This window comes from Remersonia thermophila, chromosome 3, assembly GCF_042764415.1.
Source record: "Remersonia thermophila strain ATCC 22073 chromosome 3, whole genome shotgun sequence".
Taxonomy (NCBI): domain Eukaryota; kingdom Fungi; phylum Ascomycota; class Sordariomycetes; order Sordariales; family Chaetomiaceae; genus Remersonia; species Remersonia thermophila.
The window spans coordinates 3342292-3364567 of NC_092219.1; the positions used below are offsets into that span (position 1 = coordinate 3342292).

Consider the following 22276-nt stretch of genomic DNA (forward strand, 5'->3'; position numbering starts at 1 on the left):
AGGTGTGCTCCTTGAACCTCACGACCTGGGACCACAAGAAAAAGCTTCGTGTCTCACGTTAGCCCACAAAACAAAAACCTGTACCCTTTCCAGGAAGCTCTCGGTTATCCTCCTGCATATGACCAAGTAGATTTGACCGCCTGCATCACGCATCCCGCGTCACGCTGAACACCACGCGCGCCTACGCGAACCCGGCGTCCAATTACACCATGTCCTCGCAAGAGAGCATCATCTCCAGGTTGCTCGGCTCGGCCCAACGCGTCGCCGACAATGTCATACCCCCAGAGACCCGGCAGAGGGTTTACACCCAAACTCGAGCCTTCGCTGAACAACGCCCTTTCCTTATGGTAGGTGACAACCGGGCAACAAAGCGGCCTGCCCCAAACCTGGAGCGCGGGCCCTTCATTATCCCAGGCGAGAAAGCAGATGCTAATAACAAACCCGCCCAGACCTTCCTGACCCTCCAAGCCCTCTTCGCCGCTTTCCCGCTCCTCCTCCTCCTCGCCACCCTCCTCATCTCCTTGGCCTTCTTCGCCGGCGCGGCCCTCCTCGCCTTCGCCTTCGTCTCCAGCGCCGTCTGCCTCGCCCTCTTCTTCACCACCGTGTTTATCGTCTTCCCGGTGTTCGTCGTCACCTCGACCGCTGCGACGTTCACCGGGGCCGGTGCGGTGGGCGCGTATGTTGTTGCGCGGTGGGCCTGGAATTGCTGCGTCTCGGTGCGGGCTGAGAATGGTGGCGCGCCTCGGGCTGGGACGTTGGGGATCGACAAGAAGATTGAGGATGCGAAGAAGGCGTTTGAAGGTTACACCAACGGCGGAGGAGGATGGGGCGAAAAGGCGTGCAACGGGGAGTAAGCGCCGTTCTTCTCCCCGCTGCTGCGCAAGTCAAAGTCGAAGACGGAGAAGATATCTTCGTCCACAATATGGAGATGGATCAGGGACATCTTTTTGATTGGGGTTTGGATGGGAATGAGAGGCTTAAGCGGTGATGGGCTGAAGACATCTCGAGATAGACTGTCCCGAGAAGAGAGCCGTTGTCAATAATGAGCTTGATAATACCCCATAGTACAGGCTTTGAATGAATCCACCTCGCAACAACGCTGTATCTGCGTCCAACAAGCCTTCGCTTTCCCACTCAGAGGCCGTTCGGGTTGTATAACGCGATTTGGGAATACTCCGCATAGTAACAATCCCACGAGGCAGCCTGGAGTTCGCCCTCTACCGAGCCACATCACCGCATTTCAGCCAGTAGCAAAACCGCACCTGACCCTCGCCCTTGTGCGCGCTTCGACATGTGCACAGTAAACTACCCAGCGCTCTTCCAACGAGTCAGTGCCTGCGAAGGTCCTGGGCTGGGACCGGGTACATGACTCGAAGCACTCGAGCACCTCTGGGTGGGGCCGGGGGGCTGCTCGGTGAAGCAGTTCGTACCGGTAATTACGGAACTTTTCTCGCTTTCGCCAGCACCGCCGGTTGATCCTCATTCTTTTCTGCATCTCACGGACCAAGACGCCGGCCGGTGCTGGGCGAAGCAAACATGAGGTCGGCGCCTCCCCCGTCCTTCACGAATGCGGCAATCCAGCATCGCTTGCAGCTCAGCCGTTGGGCGATCTGAAACAACCAACATGAGCCACAATCGCTCGCTGGGCGGAGCCATTCCGGGCCAGATGCTTATGTCTTTATTCTCATCCCCCTTCGGCTCCCCGGGGGAGCAAGCGGCCACGCAGCAAGCCCAACCGACGTTGCATCGCGATGTTGTATGCCCGTCAGCGTCGCTGCAGGCAGCAAAGATCGTCCTTACGTGCTGCTCGTCCATCGGACTGCAGCTCCGCGGGATATCACGGCATGGAGAAGAGTCATGGTGCATAGCGGAGTCAACGATGCAAAAAGGCCGGGTTGACGACCTTCCATAGAAGGAAACTAGGTTGGCTTTGCCATGTTCCCGCGATGAGGCGATGGAATATGTGGAAATATCTGTCTCATAATTTACCCAACGTAGGTACCTTGGGTACCTTGCCGACGGTACCACGGAAGGTAGGTCGTCCTGAGGCGTCATCACCGTAGGGGGTATGACTTCTAGAAATGGAAACATCCCAACGGCACATACCAATGTACGATCGAAGGGTTGCGGGATGCAGCTCTTTCAATTGACCAAGCCAAGATACTATCTAACTCCTGTAGGCGAGGTGAGGTGACCCTTGATCTAGTATTATTATTGCCTCTGAACCACGGGCGTCAACATCTTTTCTCTCCCCCTCCCGACTTCCCCCCTTTGACCGATTCAGCACGCATCAGCCTAACATACATCAACACAACCTACGTAGTAGAAAAGTGTGAAGGCTTGGAAGAAAAAAAATAAGAACAATATGTAAAAGAAATAACAAAAGGAGAGAACACCTCGCTGTATCTGCCCGATCCTTGTTCCGATCCGTCCATGTATGCGTGTGTCCTGATGTAACATGTATGATACCTTCCACTCCCAGCCCCCTCTTCTCTCTCCTTATCCGTCCGGTCGTAACCACATACAGCACGGGAAACAACCCCGCCCCTTTTTCCTTGCCGTGATGCATAATCTTACAATTCCTCCTGCTTTCGTTCGCTACGCCAGAGGTGCTGGTGCGATTGGACCTCCTGAAAAGGGCTGTGGGAACGAACGAGCACACCCCCATCGCAGCCTTCCCAACCCCGATGAGCTCGACCCCATCTACTAGATGTCGATCTCCCCATCGGCGATCGCCAGCTTCTGCTTGGTCGTCTTTGCCTTCTTGCTACCAGCCTTCTTGCGCTTGCCGGCACGTCCGTCGACTTCAGCGCTTGGCGTGGCCGTGCCGGAGGCCTTATTATCATCGAAGTGACCCTCACCTGTTGAAGCCAGTTAGCAACCCGGTCGGAAGACGAAAACCGCCAGATGCGGAGAGACACTCACCCTCATGATACATATCATCCAAGCTAAGCTCTTTCCCTTCGGTCCGCTTCCGCTTTCCGCCCTTCTTCTTCTGGAGCTTATCCAGCTCGCCGCTCTCCAGCAACTCCTTCTCCCTCTTCTCGATGAGCTCCGCCTGCTCGTCATCGGCAAGCCACATGGCAATATCGCGGTTCCGATTCTCGGGCAGGCGCCGGCCTGAGAAATCGACACCACCGCCGGAAGCGCCGCCCGTAATAACCACGCGCTGCACCTCCTCCTTCTGCATGGCACGCTTGCGAATCCGCTCTTCGATGGTGCCCCTCGTGATAAGCCGGTACACGGTAACCTGCTTTGTCTGGCCCAGGCGATGCGCGCGGTCCATGGCCTGCGAGTCGATGGTGGGGTTCCAGTCCGAGTCGTAGAAGATGACCGTGTCGGCGGTTGTGAGGTTGATACCCAAGCCACCGGCACGGGTCGAGAGCAGGAAGATGAAAATCTCCGGCCGCGTCTGAAAGTCTGCGACCGTGTCTCTGCGATCCTCGAGCTTTGTCGACCCATCCAACCGGCAGTACTTGTAGTTGCGGTACGTCAGGTACTCCTCCATCAGGTCGATCATGCGCGTCATCTGGAAATAGAGCAGCACGCGGTGGCCCTCCTCCTTGAGCTTGCGCAGCAGCTCGTCCAGCTTGGCCAGCTTGCCCGAATCGGTGACGAAGCGCTGCATGGACGGCACCGTGATGTTGGTGAAGCGCTGCTTTTCCTTGTCCGGCGCGGGCAGCAGCGGCGGGAGAGGGTACATGTGGACGGGCACGTTCTGCGTGACGAAGGCCTTGGCCTCGGCCGGCGTGGGACCGAACAGCGCCTTGCGCATGGGCGCGTTGAAGAGGATGCTTTCGCGCTCGATAACGGCGCCGCGGCTGCTGCAGACGACGTCGATTGGGGGCGCCGTGGCGCGGTACCTAGCCGCTTGCTCGAGACGGGTCAATCCCATGTCATCCCAGCTTGACCGCGACACGTTCATCAGGTTGTGCAGGACACCCTGCTCGGTGATGTCGGCCAACGGGCGTGGATCCTGACGCTCGCGAATCTGGAACATCGCATGCGCAGGCGTCCAGCGCTCGTCCTCGGGCTCGCAGTAGACGATCTTCATGGCGCCAAGGCGGTCCTTCTTGGAGGCCAGCTCGACGGCACGGGCAAACATGTCCTGATGGCTGGCACGGTACGCCTCCTGCGGGCTCACGTCGGCGAAACGGAGCCACGAGAACTGGTCGGCGTTCTCGGTGCTGTCACGGAGGTTGTGCGGCGACCAGATGTTCATCAGGTGATCCAGGTACTGGCTGCGGAAGCCGGCAGCTGGGTTGTTGGCGCTGGGCTTGTGCAGGCGGCCGTCCTCGCGCCAGACAAGACGCGGCAGCTCGTACTCGATCAAGCTGCGAGTGGAGTAGCCAACTGTGACATTGGTGCCCTCGCGAACAAACGAGGCCGTCTCGGCAAAGTAGCCGCACGACAGCGGAGATGAGGTGTCGGCGCGTTCGAAGAGGTCCGGGTGGTTGCAGACCTTGCGGAACTGCATGACGAGGTTCATGAGGCTGGCCGAGTCGTCGCTGTCGCCGATGGTGGCCTTCTCGATCAGATCCATAATGCTGATCTGGTTGCGAAGATTCTGGTACATGGCGCGCTGGCGGTAGGTGAGATCGCAGAAGACGTCGAGCTCGATCTTGTCGCCGAGCTCCTTTTGGACGTGCTTCTTGACGCGACGCAGCATGAAGGGCTTCAGGATCATGTGCAGGCGCTTCAGCTGGTCCTCGTTGAGCTTGGTGTTGCTCTGGGCGTGCGACTCGATGTCCTTGGAGAACCATTCGCTGAACTCGTCGTGCGAGTCGAACAGCGACGGCATGATGAAGTGCAGCAAGGCCCACAGCTCCTGCATGTTGTTCTGGATGGGCGTGCCCGTCAGCAGCAGGCGGTTGCGGCAGTGGAAGCCAAGCAGGCACTTCCAGCGCGAGCTCTGCGAGCTCTTGATGGCCTGGGCCTCGTCGAGGATCATGTACTGCCACTTCATCTTCTGGAAGTAGGCCACGTCCGAGACGACGAGCTGGTACGACGTGACCATGACATGGAAGGGCGCGTCCTTCTTGTAGGTGGTGTGCTTGCGGTCCCAGAACTTGCGCAGCACCTTGCGGTCGGCGGCGGTACCCCAGTACGGCAGCACCTTGAACTCGGGAACGAACTTTGTGATTTCTTGCTGCCAGTTGTGCAGGGTAGACGCCGGGGCGACGACCAGGAAGGGGCCCCAGATGTCGTAGCGCTCGGCCAGGTAGGCCATGACGGAGATGGACTGCACCGTCTTGCCGAGACCCATTTCGTCGGCGAGGATGCCGTTGATGCCCTGCTCGTAGAGGTTGACCAGCCAGTTGAGGCCCTTGAGCTGGTACTCCTTGAGCTGGCAGTTGAGGAGCTTGGGCTGCTCGATCTCGACGTCGCCGAGGCCCGTGGGATTCTGGAAGTTCATCTCGCCGTCCTCGTCGAGCTTGGCCTCGTCCTTGTTGAACTCGCGGGCCTTCTTCTGCGCCTCGGCGATGGCGTTCTGGGCGTTGGCCATGGCGGCGGCGCGGAGGGCCGACTCGTCCTCGTTGTCGAAATCGAGGCTGTCGAAGTTGGTCACCTTTTCGCCGATGGGCCCGGTAGGCTCTTCAATGTTGAGCGCCAGTTCCGGAATCTTGTCCTTGTCGGCGGCGGCGGCGGCGGCGGCGGCCTCGTCCGGGTGGTCGGTGCTGCGCTCGACCTCGTTCGTCTTGATCTTCTTGCCGATGAAGTGCGAGTACAGCTCGGTCTGGGAGATGAGGAAGTTGAGCTTGCGCTTCTGCCGAGCCGCTTCGCGATCCGCCTCCTCCTTGCGCGCGTTCTCGAGCTCGAGCTTCTCGGCGGCCTTGCGCAGGTCGCGCTCCTCGCGTTCGTTGCGCTTCCAGAAGCCCATCATGTCGCGCATGACGCGCTTGGCGCGGGCCTGCAGGTCCTTGGTGCCCTTGTTGGTGCGCAGCTGCCACCGCTTCGCCTCCTTGGAGGCCAGGATGGCCGTCTTCTTGAGGTTGGACGCCTTGGTCGCGTACGAGTCGGTGGCGAGGCGGAACACCTTGCCGACGTCCTTGCGGGAGAGGTCGCGCCAGATTTGGTCGTAGATCTGGTTGAAGCCCTTGGACTGGAACTTGGTCTCGAGCGGGTCCTTGGGCTCCTCGGGGGCGGCCTTCTCCTTCTCCTTGGCATCCTTGGGCTCCTTGTTCTCCTTGTCGCCGTCGTCCTTGGACGGCTTGGACTTGGTGAACTTGATGCGGACCTTGGCCGTCTCTTCCTTGCTCGGAAGCTCCTCGCCGGCATCCAGAGCGGCCTGTGCGGCCTCGGCCGTCTCCTTCTCGGCCTGCTTCTGCTCCTTGGACTTCTTGAGCCGGCCGCCGGAACGGCCCTTGCCCTTGCCCTTGCCGGGTTCCATGCCGTCGGCAGAAAAGGTGGCCATGGTGCCGCCCTCGAGGTTCGGCTCGATGGGAGGGATGTTGCGGGCGGGGCCCTTGATTCCCTTCTGGAGGATGTACTTGGTCTGCTGAACCTTCTTCTCGGCGCGCTCGGCCTCGCGCATGTACTTTTGACGCTCCGCCTCGTCTTGGGCCGCCTGAGCACGGGCCAGGGCGGCGGCCTTCTGGTCGAGGGTGGTGGCCATGGACTTCTCACGCCGCCGCTTGCGTTGCATGTCCTTCTTGCGCTCCTTCTCGGCGAAGAGCTCTTGCTCGCGGACCTCCTGGAGCGCGTCGTCGTAATTGGCCTCGTAGTACCGCGTCTTTCCGACGTCACCCAGCTGCTGCAGCTTCTCGGCCTCGATCTGGGCAAAGTCGGCCCGGCGGACCCGGTGCTGGACGAGATCGCGACGGTTCATTTCGCGGCGCCGGCGCTGGGCGCGTTCCTGCCACGCCTGGAACTCGTCCTCGAAGTCCGTTTCGTCGACGTCGTCAAAGTCGAGCTGCTCCATGAGCTCCCGGATCTTTTTCTCTTTTTCGGCCGGGAACGTCTTGTGCTTTGCAACGCCGTTGGCGAGCCGCTTAGTCGGGATCTTGATGGGGGTGGACACGTCGGCTTTTGGCGGGGCGGGCCGTCGCGGGATCTTGGGAGTCGACGACTCAACGGTCCTGATATCCACGATCCGCGGCGGCTTGATGGATTTGGTGCTGCTGCCGCGGGCCTGCTTCTTCTCCCCATCTGCGGCCTTATCTGCGGCCTTGTCCGCCTTGTCCGCCTTGCCCGCCTTGTCCGCCTTGCCCGCCTTGTCCGCCTTGTCCGTCTTGTCCGTCTTGTCCGTCTTGTCGACCTTGATGTGGATCTTGTCGGATCTGGCGGGTGTCGCGTCGACCACGGGGGAGGTCGGTCGGGGCTTTGGAGCCGGCGGCTCGGCGCTCGACAGAATGTTGGAGAACGACATGACGCCCGCGGCACGGCTCGGCGTCTGGGAATACGTTAGCAAGGGCGTTCCAGGGACAACGTGCCCTGCTGGACTTACGCTCGTCCCGGATGGGGCCGGCGACTCGGTCCGCGTCAGGGAAGGCAAGGCCGACGAGCCGTGCCCGTTGGTGGTGGCGCTGGGCATCGTGATATTCCGCAAGCTCGGCGAGGTGCTCGCAGCCGGCCTTGGGGGAGGGCTGATGGAACCGTGAACGGAATGATGATGACCGCGGGAAACGGGGCTGCGCGGTCGATACGACGCGCCCGACGGCGATGCGTAGGTTCCGTTGTTGCTGGCGTAGTACTCAGAAGCGGCGGATGGTTGGGGGTAGTTGTAAGGATCGCGAGGCTGACGAGACGCGAAGAAAAACCATCCGGTTAGCAAGGCATGCGATCGATGTGGGTTGAGTTTGATTAAGAATTACAAAAGGAACTAAAGCATTTGAGGGCGCGAATGGAAGACGATGATGATGTTGAGGATGTTGGATTGTGGTGTGGTGTGGTGTGGTGTGGTGGGAAATGGATCGGGGCGGCGAGGTTGGGTTGTGGGAAATGAAAGAGTGCGCGGGACGCGGAGGTGAAAGGGGGAAAAAGAAGGAACTGAAACCCCAAAAGCCCTGGGGCCTCGACGTCGTGGTTTGTTGGTTGGTGGAGGTGGGCTTTTTTTGGTGGTGCTGTGTCCGTGCAGCAAGGGAGGAGGAGGACGGGAGGAATGGGATGATTGACAACGTTGAAGGATGGAAACCCGTTGATCCGCTGCCGCTAAAAACGACGGGATACCGCCGATATGCAACAAGGGGGAACAAAACGCAAAGACGAGCGAGCCGTGTTGGTGGAGTGACGGAAGTGATAAAAGACGTTGGAGCTTTTGGCCCCTTGAACAGGAAAAAGTAACAAGATGCCTAAGTAGGAGATTTGCGTTGCTTACCTGTGGCTTTGGCGGAGATGTCTGCGCGCCGGTCCGCCACGTCGAACCCGTGTCCGAGCCCCTGCTCCGCGTGTTGTCTCGACTGCTGCTATCCGTGGTGGGATCGTAGAAACCGCTCGACGTCACGGGCTTTTCGCGTATCGGCTCATGGTCGCGCCGCTCGGCAGGGAAATACACCGGAGGCGCGTGCAGCGGCGATCGGGGTGGCTGCTGGTGTTGCTGCGCCGTCGTCGTCGTCGTCGTTGTTGTTGTTGTCGTCGCGGCCGCCGTGGGAGCCGTGGACGCGATCCCTGGTGGAGCTTGGAGGTGTGGCGGCAGCGAAACCGCGGACGACGCGTACGGAGTCGGGCTGTTGAGAATCGATCGGGATGTTGGGGCGCTTTGGTGATGGCGGTAGTCGGTGGGTTGCGTTGGCGATCTCAGGCTGAAGGGCGGCGGTTGCGGCCGAGGCGGTGGCGGCGCAGTCGCAGGCGTCGTCGAGCTGACACTGACAGGATTGAGAATGTCGCGCAGGCCCCCGCGCGGGCCACGATCCTCGCTGGCGCCGACCCGCGAGTTGCCGGCGTTGTTGTTGTTGTTGTTGCTGCTGCCGCCACCGTCCTCGTCGAAATGAGGAGGCCGCTGCAGCACCGAATATCGCTCCATGACAGCAGGTTGGGCTGGGACTTTACTCTCTGGATTCTACGTTTTGTCCCCGGGCCATCGACTGCCCAGCAGCGCGGGTCACGTCGAAGGCACGGCAGGTTCGGGGATCGAGGATGGGCAGCTAGCTTCCTGCTTGACCGAGCTCCAATCGCACAGAGGGCGATGTGGCGGATGGGGTCGAAACAAGAGAAAAAGGAGCCGGGCTGGTGGTTACAGCACCTGACCTCGCGGTGGAGGGGAGTCGAACGCGGCGACGATGCTGCGCGTGGTTCCCGTCTCTACGGCGTTGAGGCTCGGCGCAGATGGTTTCGCATCGAACGAGATGAGAGACAAGTAGATAGGTGGGTAGGTAGTAGGTAAGGCAGGTTACGCGGTTGCGATGGTGCTCAGGTCTGGCCTCCGTTTTTGGTTCGCTCGGAAAATCATCAAGAACAAAAGACAATCATGGAAAGCGGCATCAGGCCCCTGGCGAGCAGCTGACTCGGGCGGTGCGACTGGCGATGACGCCGGGGATGTGGTTGATGGGGGGGTATCGTGGGTGGGTGTGTCCTGGTGGTGGTGATGGTGGTGGGTGATGAAGATGGGGAAGAGATGGAAACACGGGGGCGACGGCGATGGGATGGGGGGGAAAGGATTTTTGGTGGTTGGCAATCCCCGGCAGCCGGGCGTGGGCTGCCCGGCTGCGTCGCTGCACTCGGTTTGGCCACATCTGCGTCGCTGCGTTGGTGTGCCGTGCAGAGTCTTTCCCAGAAAATGCCCCCTTTGACTTCCGCTTCTGAGCTCCTCTTCGCGATCCACCCATGCGACCGATTCAGCAAAGTTGGGTGCCACGCGCCCCCGACGCCCGCCTAGAACGCGGACCCCCCGGGACCCACTGTTAATGAATTGCCTTCCTTTGAGAGTTGGCTCAACGTCTTTGCATCGTTGCTGCACGGCGGCTTCGGGGCATCTCGAGGACGCAGAATGCGCAGCATCATCGAGGCATGGTTCTCCTTTACCGCATTGCTCGTGGCATGTCTGCAACTCGCCGGCTTCCTTCGTTGTGCTTCGCGATGGTCCATCGCCTCCCAGCCCAGTACCGGCAACCCCCTAGCACCCTCCGCACACCCCTCCCCTGCGACCCAGGAACGACCCCATCTCAGCCCCGGCCCCAATTACCCGCTGGGCTGCACGCGGCTTGCCCGGAGGAGCCTTGTTTCTCCCGCGTTTCGAGCCAACCAAGAGCTCGGATGGCGTCAGGCATCGCACGTCAGATCTCGAGGCGTCATCTTCCCTCGGGTAGGTTGTTTGGGAAGCTTTTGAGCCCTTCCTGGATTTTCACCTCAAGGTGGACACTTGACTGACAACACAACGCCCCATCCGCACGCACGCACGCCCCAGGTTCCATCGTCGTCATCTGGGCTCCGTCATGCGCCAAATGGCGATTGATTTTGCGGAGCAACAGCAAGCCGCCGACCTGGCCGGCGTCGCCTCGCCAGCTCCCCCCACCACCCCCCCCCCCCCCCCCCCCCCCAACGCGACGTGCTTCCATGGATTGTCCGCCGGATCCACTCACAACCGGATTTCGGACAAGGGTCAGATTCAACGCTTCACGATGTCCAGAAGAAGACAATGAAAAATGGCAGACGCTAGGGCCTCGGCTCCTCTTTGTCCGTGGACAAACAAACGCGAGGATGCGGACAGTGTATTTGATGCAGACTAACAGGAAATCTATTCGCCATGGTCAGACGAAGCAGCAACTCGCGCAACTCGAGATGGACAATCTCCATTGGCTGGGCTACCCGTCATCCAATGGGAAGGAGCTTAAAAAGCATCTTGCTGACACCCGCCGACGAACTGACTGCCATCATCGCCTTGACAAGCCACGTATGAACAATCAATGTGCAAAGACGAAATGTCAACGCCGAATGCTCCATTGTCAGAGACTAGAAAAAGCCCGGGATAGCTATCCCCTCCCTTCCATGTCTGCCGCTGTCTGAACATCGAAACGCGTTGATGACAAGTTGCTCCGAGCTTTGGGGGTTGACTGATGCATCGGCACTGGCCACCTGACGACTGTGGGGGGTTCCATCGCCGCCGCCACCACCACCACCAGCACGTAACACACGCACCCTACTTTTGAATCGCCAAGCATGCACACCCCCTAACGCTGAGTACATACTGCGTACTGTATAGTACTGTCGAGTAACACAATGCTGAACACCACGTTTCATTGTCATCAAGGCCCGGTTGCTTTTTTTTTCTAGGCAAGCTGCCAAAACATGCGTCTAATCCTTTCGCGGAACGCATCACGCGAGAAAAGGTCACAGTCTATATCCACCACCATCCCAGCAAGAACAAAGACACAGAGCAGATTACCGCCATCCGATGTATCCATCCAACCGCCCACTCCGTATTTGGTTTGCTTTCCCGTGACCGCTTGCAGCCCTACCCTCCCTCCTGTGCGTTGCGCTGCGCGGCTTGCGCATTACTGCCTCGCGGCCGGGCGTGCTGGTTCGGACGCGGTGGTTTCAACCCCGATTCCGCTGTGGATTGACTCTGCTCGCATTCAACTCAATGATGCAGCTTCGCCACCGTCTCAGACGGCGCCCGCAGAAATCATCTTCTTCCGCAGGTAGTTCTTGTACTCGGTGATGGTGCCGTCCCATGGCTTGATGGTCCTGTTCTCGCACACCAAGATCTGCTTGGCAATCTTGTCCAAGAGCCTGTCCCAAGACGGTTAGCTTCGGGTCACCTTCGCGCATGCCATCGTTTGCGTGGATCGAAAAAAAAAAGAAAAGAAAAACTCACCGGAAGTCGTGGGAGACGACAATGACACCACCGCTGAAGGCATTGATGGCCTCGGCCAGGCTGTCAATGGTAGGAATGTCGAGACCGTTGGTCGGCTCGTCCAGCAGCAGCATGTTGGGGCCGTCGATGGCCAGCAAGGCAAACACGATACGGCTCTTCTGACCGTCCGACAGGGTGCCGATAAGCGACGTCTGGGCCTCGCCCGTCAGGCCGTAGCGGCCAAGCTGCTGTCGCCAGTACTGTATGTCCTGCGACTTCTCCTTGTACTTCTCACGCACAAAGTCAAGCGCCGACTTGGTCAGGTCGAGCTGCTCGGCCGAGTGCTGCGAGTAGAGGCCGAGCTTGAGATGGGTGTGCCTCGTGACGGAGCCCGAAGTAGGGGAGAGCTTGCCGGTCATGAGGCGGAGGAGCGTCGACTTGCCCACACCGTTGGGGCCTACGAGCGCCGTGCGCGAGTCCATGTCGAAGCCGAGGTCGATGTTGCGGTAGAGGTCGTCCTTGGGGTCGCCAGAGTACGAGAAGGTGACGTCGTCGAACGACAGGACGGGCGGCGGCAGCTTCTCGACGTCGGCGAACCGGAACGAAAACACGCGGTCGGGGATGACGGGCTGGATGAAACCCTCGGCCTCCATCTTGTCCAAAATCTTTTGCCGCGACTTGGCCTGCCTGACCAGGTTGGCATACGTACCGGCGCTGGCAATGAACTTCTTGATGTGGGCAATTTCCTCCTGCTGCTTGTGGTAGGCCTTCATCTGGTTCGTCTCCTGCTCGGCCCGGGTCTTGACGTAGCTGTCGTAGTTGCCGCCATAGTACATGAGCTTCCTCTGCCTCATGTCGATCATGGATGTGCACACGCCGTTCAGGAAATCCTGCGAGTGCGAAACCAGCACGAGGGTCCGCTCCCACTTCTTGAGGTACTCCTCCAACCACACGCAGGCCTCGAGGTCCAAGTGGGCCGTGGGGTCGTCGAGAAGCAGCAGCGACGGCTTGACGAACAGGGCCTTGGCCAGGGCAACGCGCATCTTCCAACCACCGGACATGTCCTTGGTCTTCTTGTGGATGGTCGTCTTGTTGAAGCCGAGACCCGTCAGGATCAGCGAGGCACGCGTCGCGAAGGTCGAAGGGTCCATCTTTTCCATGTGCTGCATTGGCTCGTTAGCATGGTTGTCTGTTGGCGTCGGGGTGTTCGCAACAACTCACGTCGTAGAGATCCATGAGCACCGGCGACTCAGGACCTTCCTCCTCGAGGATCTTCTCCGCCAGCTTCTCGAGGCGCTCCATCTCGAGCTCGGCCTCCTTGAGAACCCACTCGAGGGCGCCCAGCTCGCTTGCAGGAGCACCTTCGTTGAGGAGATAGATGTCGATGTGCTCGGGGATCGGGAACTCGCGGGCGGCGATGGCCTTCAGGAGGGTACTCTTGCCGCAGCCGTTTTCTCCCAGCAGGCCGTACCGCTTGCCCATGGTGAGCTCGAGAGTCGAGTCGGTGATGAGCACGCGGCCGTGGAACACCAAGCTAGCGCTGGTGATCTTGACGTCCTTGCTGGCGGGGGTGGATGCCAGAACACCGGTGGTGACGCGGTCGGAGAGGCCGTGGCGGTCCATCTGATCGGCGAGGCGCTTGACCTCATCCATCTTGTCGGCCGAGGTAGCGGGGGCATCCGAGTCTTCGCCGTTGACCGACGCAGCGGCGCTGGCATTCTTGGAATTGGCCTTTGACCGCGACGCCACGGTCTTCTTGCCTTCGGCGGCGGCGGCGGCGCGCTTAGCGAGGCGCTTTTCCTTGGAGCTGGACGCCGGCGGCATCTTGGACGTGGAGGCGGGGTGAAAACGATGTGTTGATGGAGACGAAGGAAGAGATACGCCCAGGGATGCGATCAAAAGTCGCCGGCAGTTTCAACGTTCAATGAAATGAGCCTCGTCGAGGTCTGTTCAGCCCTGGAAGAAGGGGGGGGCGAGACGTTGATGCTGCGCCTTGTGGTTGGTTTGGCCACGGGCAAGACTTGTAAAGGTGGGGGAGTTGGGCTTGGTGGGGCAAAGAGTTTCTGAAAATTTCTGATAACCGATAGCAGCCTGAGAGACATCAGGCATTAAGGCACACACACCAACGATACCTACACAGTAGGTAGCTGTTTGCCGCCACGCTCGCTCGCCCCTGAGATGGAATGTGGCTGAGTTTGGGACAAAACCTCGCAAAAGCACCATGTTTTTATTGTCTAGCATTTTCATCACTTTGTGTTTTTTCTTGCTGCTTTGTTGAACGGTTACATTCGTGGCGTCGGCCTTTGGCTGTTTAAAGTCGGTCATCTCGACGTCATTCCGTCTAACCTCCTTCACGTGATCTAACTGGCAGCTTGGTGTGTGGATTTTGCAGGTGCCACAAACCGTTGCACAGGCGCTTCTTGGAATACTGCCCAGACGCGACGACTGCTGACACTTCAGCCAGGAGAGGGATGGCGTGGAAAGATGGATGGATTCAACTGCATCGAGATGTCATCATGCCCACCAGATCATCGATGCTTTTTAACACCTGCTTGTCTGGTATGCCAGGTAGGCAAGGTACTTACACAGTATGTCTCGCGCCCGGACAATTAGAGTGCATGCACGGGAACACACCAACGAAACCTTTTTCTCAAAACCCACCCACGGTGCTGAGCCTCAGGTTCCCAACTTGAATGTCTGAAGATGATACATCACCTCAGGCACGGGGGCTGTTGTGCTATTGCAGCTCCATCATACAGGGGCATATCGTCGCAGCCCTGGAGTTTATAGAAAGGTACGGCTAACCCGCGCGTCGCCTCGATGCCACCTCGATCGGCATCCTGAAAAGCGTCATGTCCTATCCTGGGCAGGCAGGATGGCCAAAGGATGCAAAGTCGGCAGACTGTGTCAAGCACAATCGGAACCGAGACCCACCCAAAAAGCGACCCGACAAACGACCGGCCCGGGTAGTGCTGACGGCCCGGTTGGGGTCCGTTTGGTGGGAACGCGCGTGTGCTGCGGGAGGCGCAGTTGGGAGCAATGCGGTGGCTGTCCTCTGGACAACGGAAATTGGCACCGCCTGTCAAACAAAGAAACCCGCTCTGGGACCCTCGACCGGCTCGAGATCGAATCAGGGGGTTCCGAGAAAGCGTGCGGCTCTTTTCTGCGACACGAAAATGCCATTTTGCCACGGGCCAAGAGAAAGAAACGTGGAATGGGTGTGATGATGATCCTCAGCAACCCCCGGACAGGGGCCCGTTACACGGGTGCCTAAATGACCAGGTCGTCCGCTCTCAAACCGAATCCCAAGAATCCAAGCGCCCACACCCCCCGGCGTAGGGTGCCCGGCCGTGTCGAGGGGGAGTTTTTTTGGGGGGATTTTTCTTCATTACAAGAGCCCAGCGTCAACGGTCGGGTTCGTTGGTTTGGTTTGGTTTGGTTTGGTTTGGAGCACAAATCCCATCCAAGCCGTTTGTTCGCCGACTTCTCTTCATTGATTCCGGTTCTGGCACGCAGCTAGACATGTGCGCCATTCCTCGCTGCTGACGCGACTTTTGCACGGTATTGGGGTCCCATTCCGTCCGCTGCGGGCATTGGGTGCAGTCTCCCGAACAGCTGCTGCGAGCATGCTTCTTCCCCCGACGAGGCAGTTTGTCCAATTACACGGAGCCGTTGAAACCGCATCTCCTCCAAGGCGTGCACCGGCTCCCGGAGGCTCGATATGCTGGGAACCAGACGCAGAAGAAGAGTCGCTCCAACTCTCCCAGCTCCGTCCTAGCCCGGCCGTTCGGACGCATCCCCCTCGATGTGGGGGAACAAGTCTCGCCTACAGCCGTCCCGGCCGCCTCCTCCGTTCGACCCCTTTGTTGAAGCCTGGCTCGAATCGCTCCCGCTCCCGGCCGTCAAGCCGTCGCGCAAGGAGCTTCGACAGTGGAAGCTCACCGACTACCACGGCCTCGGCAAGAGCGTCTTCGTTACCTGCCTCATCCTCCGGGCCGCATCGCTGGTGGTTGCTCTGACGGTGACGGTGTTGACGGCCTCCGTCGTAGCTCGCCGACCGGCCGTCCGCGAGGCCCACGAGCGCCTCGTCCCGTGTCTCGTTGTGGTTTGTGTTGTCCACCTCCTCCGCCTGTCTGCAACACCCACGCTGACCAAACTCGTCCCACGACAGTGCCCCATGGTGGCGCTCTGGAACATTGCCGAGTTCGCCGTTGCGTACGTCGTCCGCGATGGCGGGTTATCGCCCAACTTCCATGTGGTGGTTGACAGCCTTCTCTTCGTGGGTGTGGCCACGGCCATGGGCACGCTGCTTGTCGATGTCATCTGCGGCGTGACCGAGTTTGGGGCCTCCTTTAGCTCGGCCAGCGAGGAAATCGCCTGTGTGTGCTTCCTCGTGGCGCTCATGTACGTCCGCACCCTCTACAGGACTACAATCATCACATTGATTTTGGCTTGCCGGCTGACATCGGCACACAGGGTCATCCATTCTTTCCTGCTATTCTTCTTCGTTTGCAACTTCGTCGAAAACAAGCGGCGACAGCTCCAACCTCGGGTGACGCACCGCGCCGTGGTTCCTCACTACGCACAGGCTGCCCGCTATGGGCCGCACGCCGGGCTTTCTGGAGAAGGCATTCAGCCACCAGCAGCCCGCGATGCGTTGAAACGGGGACCGATGATGACAGCCATAGAGATGGATGAGTTCCGCGTGTCCCGGCAACATCACCATGGCTTCGGGACCGTCTCGCCCCCACTGGCCACACCTGCCATCCACGAAACAACAACAGCAAACTCCCTCGCCGCCGATGCGGGCGCCAGCGAAAGGGCTGCAGTTGCCCAGGCCATGTCTGGGCTGTGGGACGTCGGGGGGAAACCCTCCTACCAGCATGGGCCGCCTCGCGTGGGGGACGGCGAGGAAGAGGAGGAGGGGGAACTTGGAGTTGACGCCCGGCCTGCTCCAGAACAGCCCCCACCGCTTCCTGCAAAGATTCGGTACATGTGAAGGGGTGGTGGAGATAGCGATGTGGGACCCAAGGCCCCCCTCTCCTTCTGGCAAAGTCCTCGTTGCGGTCAATTTGGTTGGTTCCCTTCGGCATGAATGGTGGTGAGAACCACAACTGGACGTTCTGTGGCATATCGTTGGGCCTGCCGCAGCGGAGCATCCAGTGGGGACTTTTGGTGCTCTTGGATGTTGTCTATTATTATCTACACTTGATTTCATTTTTCACGCGTAGGATACCCCCGAATGGCAATTTGATTTTTCTTAGCGAACGCGGCGGGATTTCCTGGATGGAATCGCTAATTCCGACAGCCATCGGAGCATGGCTTGCGAACTCCCCAGCGGCGGAGTGCTGCGTTGTGAGTAGGGACTGGCGGCCACCCTCCAAAGAGACCGGGCACGGAGAAGGAGGTGAAAGCACAATTGCCGTTTGCAAGATGCGAGATGCGTGTGGCTGCCGTTGGTGGAGCTCCGGCATTAGCATTCGTCTCTGACCAATGCTGTTTTAGAGAATTCTGGTGCCTAACGTCAGGCCATGCCCGGTGCTACCGTGACGGCCCTCTGGACCCGTCACGCCTTGTCCAAGCTGGGCCAAGTCGCTGAACGGAACCGGGCAACATGCTGTAAGGGGGACAAAAAGGAGGTTGTGTTGATTGTTGGTGCAGGCGAGAAGGGGATACGTCATTGGACTGGTCGTAAAGAGGCCCTCGTATAGAGGCCCTCGTAAAGAGGCTCTGGAATGGGAAATGGGCCACAGCTGGTAAAGGCCCAGCTGGCCTTGAGCAAAGGATGTGTCGGAACTCCAAACACAAAAGGAATAAGCACCGCTCTTGCTTGTGGCGTTTTCCTCGGATGACGACGGTGGCGATAGCATTCCCAGGTAGGTTGTCGAGAAGAAGACGAACCGTCGGGATGGTTGCACGAAAAATAAACCAAACAACACCGCCTTGACGCCATGACGGCCCTCGAGTTACGACGTCTACACCCTCGCCGCCAACCAACGAAACGGCCGACTGACCGCCAGACCCCACGACGCCGAGCGTCTTGCCTACGTGACCCTGCCCTTCCCAACTGCCCCGGCCCGCCCATCAGTTGCGACGGTGCAAATTGTATCCCCCACCCCGATCTTCCCGACCAAGGCATCCCCAGCAGAGAGGCGAGCTGGACCACGTTGAGCCACTCCTTGCGACCGATGTCGATGCCCAAGTTGCTGCAGCCGCTGCATGCGATTTCTGGATTTCAGGATACCAGAACGGAGAACGAGTTTGGGAAACGGACGACCGAACAAGGGAAAGAAGCGCAGGAGTAAATTGAACCTGGGAAAGGGGGCGTCTATCACCACACGCCCCGCTGGCATGGCATCAATGATACCGCAGCGGCCCATAGGGTCGGAAAGAACCCGACAGCCACCACACTCCCCGACGCTACAGCGGGAGAGAATAGGGGATGTACAAGTATAGAGAAGCCACACAAGTCGACGCGGGTGCGGACCGTGGGTCAGGCTGAACGGTGGCTCCCTAGGATGGCAGCCTCCATCGGAGATGGGTAGCCAGTCGCCTACAAGCCGTGAGCCAGGACTGGTTGGTTGGTTGGTTGGCTGGCTGGCTGGCTTGCGGGATTTCGTTAACAGGCGCACGGTGGCAGGGGGTGGGCTCTCCCGTCTCGGCTTCTTCAAAGATCTGCGATCTCTTGGATCCAAGTATACACCTTTTCCGCCACGGTCTCGCTGTGATCTGGTTTGATGGTTAGCTTTGGTGACAGCTACCTAATGTCAAGATAATTGAACACTTCAGGCTGACGGGTTTGGATAGTCATCCTGGCTTCGTGCTTGCGACATTCATAAAAACACCAAACGAGCCGCAAGCAATCCCTATTCAGGCAGTACAAAAATGGTGCCGAGATAAACAAGGAAGCGGACGGCCAGGGATAATACATTTCTGACACGCGGATGGATGGGAGGGGGGGAAGGTTGGACGGTAGCACTCACGAATGCAAAAGGCATGCGGCAGCCCCGCCTCGTCGACCACGACCTTCGCCCGGCCCTTTTCATGTTTCTGCCTCCGCTCGACAAATTCGGCCCTTGCCTCATCCGCCACCCAATGGCTGAAACGGAACCTGGTTAGATCTTGGAATACCATGAGCGGGGGGTTACGGGCGCAGACGACGTACTCTTTCTCGCCAAAGAACAAGAAGAATTTGCTTTTCTTGTTGGCATCCTCAGCGCCGACGGCGTCGTCTTCTTTCTCCTCCTCCACCACCTCCCTAAGGTCCCCCTCCCCCTCCCACATTCCCTCCTCCCACTTTTCCTCACCAATCTTCCTCATCTCATCGGCGCCCATGTGCAACGCCTGCCAAATGGCGTCCCTTTGCCTGAGAAACCGTTCCGTCGTGGCGGCCGCGTCCTCCGGAAACCCGCCGGTGAGGCGCCGGACGATGCTCGTCCGCAACCACGATGGCCAGAATGGCAGGTCGAGGAAAAAGAACAACAGGTCAGCGGCGGGGCGGGTGACGAAGCGGTTGAGATTGTACGGGGAGATGTGGTTGGCAAGGAACGTCATGACTTGGCCGCGCGGGGACAGGGCGATGTGCGTCAGGGTGGGGAAGAGGAGGATGGCGGATGTCAGGGGAAGGGCGGCGAAAGCGTCGTGGGATGGTGGCTGCTGTTGCCGGTTCCGTTGTGCCTTGCGAGCGAGGTAGTGCCGGTGGAAGACCTCGACCGTGATGTACGCGCCAACGGAATGGCCCATGAGGATGATCTCGTCGAACCCCCCGGCGCGGCTTCCATGCTGCGGATTGTTGCCGTCACCCGGGGGAGCCGACCGGTTGAGACGGCCGAGGTGCTCGCACACGCCGCGGATCTGGTCCTCGAGGTTGAAGGGCTCCGCTGCCGCCGGGCCCTCGGGTCCATCCGTCAGGGCACCAAAGGCTGGCTCATGGTCTTCGTCGGCGAAGCCCAGAAGGTTGCGGCCGTGGATGTGGAAGGCGTGGCGGCAGCTAGGCTGCGCTTCCTTCTCGTCCAGAAGCTGACGCAGCGTCGCAAGGAAAGGCTCGTAGTAGCCTATGAGGCCAGGGTTTCCAGGAATCATGCAAATCAGAGAATGCTTGCGATCGGTGTCGTCCCGATTCCGAGACGGGAAATCGAGAGTTGGCACATGGTCAGGCTTGAGCGTTGCCGTTCGTGTCCCCATCTCTTCGCCAATGGTGACTTGAACGTTGTGTGTTGTTCTCGTTCTTGATGAGAGTCAAACCGCGCCGTTTTCTTCTTAACTGGTCGGTTTTTTGGTCTGACGTTGTGTTACCCAGCTCATCTTCCTGGGCCTCACCACGGAGCTGCTGAAAACAGGGCATCCATTGAGCCAGCGAGCTTGTGAGAGTGGGCCCCAGCTGCTCGACAAGATCCCCCATTCGTCCCAGTCCCTCCGCCGGTGCCGAACTGCCGAGGGGCATGGGTGATGGCCAGGGGTGTTCACCTCCCTACGCCGTAATTGGTGTTCTAGTGTTGAACAAGACGCGGACCCGTTGACCATGTTGATGGAGGCGAAACTCGAGACTGAAAAGTGACAAAAAATTACAACACCCGGCATCCGCTCCCTCCATGCTGTGGTTCTTTACTGTGCCCTCAGGTTGGGGCCAGATTTTCTGCACCTGCGTCGAAAACGACCGAAGAACCGATGAAGATGCCGGTACTCCGGTATGTCCTTGATTTGTAGGCTCCTGGTATAACTACCTGGTTGATGTCATCATATAATATAGGGTACCTCGACGGGATTGGCGCATTTGCTACTGTTAGCGCACAACAGTGGACACTATCACAGGGCTGAAACGCTGGAACGCATATCTCCATTTCTCGTGCGAGCTACTCTAATTACAATTGTCTTTGCAACTTTCCTCCACTCTTACTCATGGAGCGGGCTAATGGGACCTCCAAGGTCCTGTCGCCCGTTGAAACCCTGCCAGCTTTCTAAACATGATGATATCCACCTTTGGTTTCACATAGTTCGGGGCAAAGTCGAAATGGCGTCTCAACAATGTCCTCCTTTCCTCATATTTCCTCTGCTCGCCAAGTTGTTGTTCTTGAAGGCGCTTTACCGCGATAACTATAGGCAGAGCGTTTTGATACCCGAGCCCAAAACTTTCTTAGTAAGCCGCGCAAGGAGGCCGATCGTGACATAGGGCCTTAGCTGCTCGTCACGCAGCATAATATTCAGGATTCTCACCGTTTCCTCAAGGTTTGGTAAGTTAAAAAGGGATGTGGAAGGGAGCCCGGCGTATGGCAGCGGGATTGATGCCCCAAGGAGCGTTATTCGCCAGGATGACGAAGGGATTACGACGTTGATCTTTGTCGTTAGCTGCGCCATCCCAACTTCGCAAGAACTCGAGGAGCGAAGTACGGGCGTGTTTTTGTTCGTCCTGGTTACGCCTACCAAGGATACCGTCGGCGTCATCAACGAATCGGAGGTGAGGGTAAAGTTTGCGCACCAGGTGCTACCAAAGATGTTACCCGGCGAGATGCAAATCATGCTAAGCCGCCGGCACTTGGCCATGCCTGCGCCAGGAGAGTCTTCCCCGTTCCTGGAGGCGCAAAGGACATGACCCCTGGCCCGCGATTGTGTTATAACACGCCGTACTTCAGCTGCTCCGCGCGCACCATTGACACGTGGAGAATGCGTTCAAGCAATTCAATGATCTTTTGGTTAATGTATATATTGGAGGAGTCGTCCGGAGTGATCTCTGCCACAGAAAACACGCCCAGGACGCTGCAAGGTCAGTTCATGGTTCACTGAGCAGGGCTGACTAAATCGTTCCAGGCAATCACAGGTATTGGTGTCGTTGCATATTAAAAGTGAGCTGAGTCTCCCGTTCATTCCATCCAATCCTCTCATAGCTGGATCAGTTGAGGCTCTCCTGCTCGCTCCATCTACTGATCTCATCGCTAGCTGTGCTGAAGAATTTTGGTCCTGATTTTGATCACAAGGCTTGAGGTGGTGTATAAGGGTGTTGCGACACATGAGGTCATATTGGCATGAAATAACCTGCATCTTCCACACCGGGGATGTGCTCGGTGGCGTTGTGCACATAGAGCTGTGCTCAAGGAATACGAGACGCCTGGCTCCTAACTATCATAGGTATTCTGGTCCTCGTCGGCGGGGGGCTGGCCATCGGCCCTTGCATCAGTGACTGTTGAAAAGGCGTCGGCCCATTCAACTTTACAATATATGCTTGGTAGCTCGGTGCTCTCTGTCTACTAATCGCTAAGGCCAGCCTGGTCGAAGAGTAATCATGGAACGATTTTCTCTACCGGTGCGCGAAATGCCGCTCTGTCTCAGAGCTCCGCGCTGTTACAGGGATTGATGGCCAGCTGACTGTTGCTAAGCTGCTGCACGATGAAATGGATCTCGATCCTCGAGACACGGGGGTTATTCAATACAATATTCCGGAACAAGTATGACGGCGGCTTTTCTATCGATGTCCCAATAACGAACAAGACGCTGCTTCTAAGCGGGTTGGTTATGATTAAGCTTGAGGAAGCTTTGGGCCACGCCCTTGTG

The 22276-nt window shown here is 58.6% G+C and overlaps 6 protein-coding genes across 6 annotated transcripts; 3 read left to right on the forward strand and 3 right to left on the reverse strand.

Annotated features, from left to right (window-relative positions):
* Positions 1 to 209: 209 nt before the first annotated feature.
* VTJ83DRAFT_3767 (uncharacterized protein) lies at positions 210 to 854 on the forward strand (the record flags this gene model as incomplete). The annotated part of the gene is made up of 2 exons (XM_071010181.1): positions 210 to 347; positions 450 to 854. 2 exons carry the CDS (start codon positions 210 to 212, stop codon positions 852 to 854), a joined length of 543 nt encoding a protein of 180 aa, XP_070867645.1.
* A 1852-nt stretch (positions 855 to 2706) lies between these two features.
* On the reverse strand, positions 2707 to 8962 carry VTJ83DRAFT_3768 (uncharacterized protein; the record flags this gene model as incomplete). The annotated part of the gene is made up of 4 exons (XM_071010182.1): positions 2707 to 2861; positions 2926 to 7393; positions 7448 to 7738; positions 8318 to 8962. The coding sequence occupies 4 exons, from the start codon at positions 8960 to 8962 to the stop codon at positions 2707 to 2709; spliced, it is 5559 nt and encodes a 1852-aa protein (XP_070867646.1).
* Positions 8963 to 11540: 2578 nt separating this feature from the next.
* On the reverse strand, positions 11541 to 13555 carry VTJ83DRAFT_3769 (uncharacterized protein; the record flags this gene model as incomplete). Its single annotated transcript, XM_071010183.1, has 3 exons — positions 11541 to 11667; positions 11753 to 12894; positions 12953 to 13555. 3 exons carry the CDS (start codon positions 13553 to 13555, stop codon positions 11541 to 11543), a joined length of 1872 nt encoding a protein of 623 aa, XP_070867647.1.
* Positions 13556 to 15536: 1981 nt separating this feature from the next.
* Positions 15537 to 16730, forward strand: VTJ83DRAFT_3770 (uncharacterized protein; the record flags this gene model as incomplete). Its single annotated transcript, XM_071010185.1, has 3 exons — positions 15537 to 15836; positions 15903 to 16135; positions 16208 to 16730. The coding sequence occupies 3 exons, from the start codon at positions 15537 to 15539 to the stop codon at positions 16728 to 16730; spliced, it is 1056 nt and encodes a 351-aa protein (XP_070867648.1).
* Positions 16731 to 18268: 1538 nt separating this feature from the next.
* Positions 18269 to 18469, forward strand: VTJ83DRAFT_3771 (uncharacterized protein; the record flags this gene model as incomplete). The annotated part of the gene is made up of 1 exon (XM_071010186.1): positions 18269 to 18469. The coding sequence occupies one exon, from the start codon at positions 18269 to 18271 to the stop codon at positions 18467 to 18469; it is 201 nt and encodes a 66-aa protein (XP_070867649.1).
* On the reverse strand, positions 18399 to 19915 carry VTJ83DRAFT_3772 (uncharacterized protein; the record flags this gene model as incomplete). Its single annotated transcript, XM_071010187.1, has 3 exons — positions 18399 to 18460; positions 18715 to 18830; positions 18897 to 19915. The coding sequence occupies 3 exons, from the start codon at positions 19913 to 19915 to the stop codon at positions 18399 to 18401; spliced, it is 1197 nt and encodes a 398-aa protein (XP_070867650.1).
* Positions 19916 to 22276: the final 2361 nt, after the last annotated feature.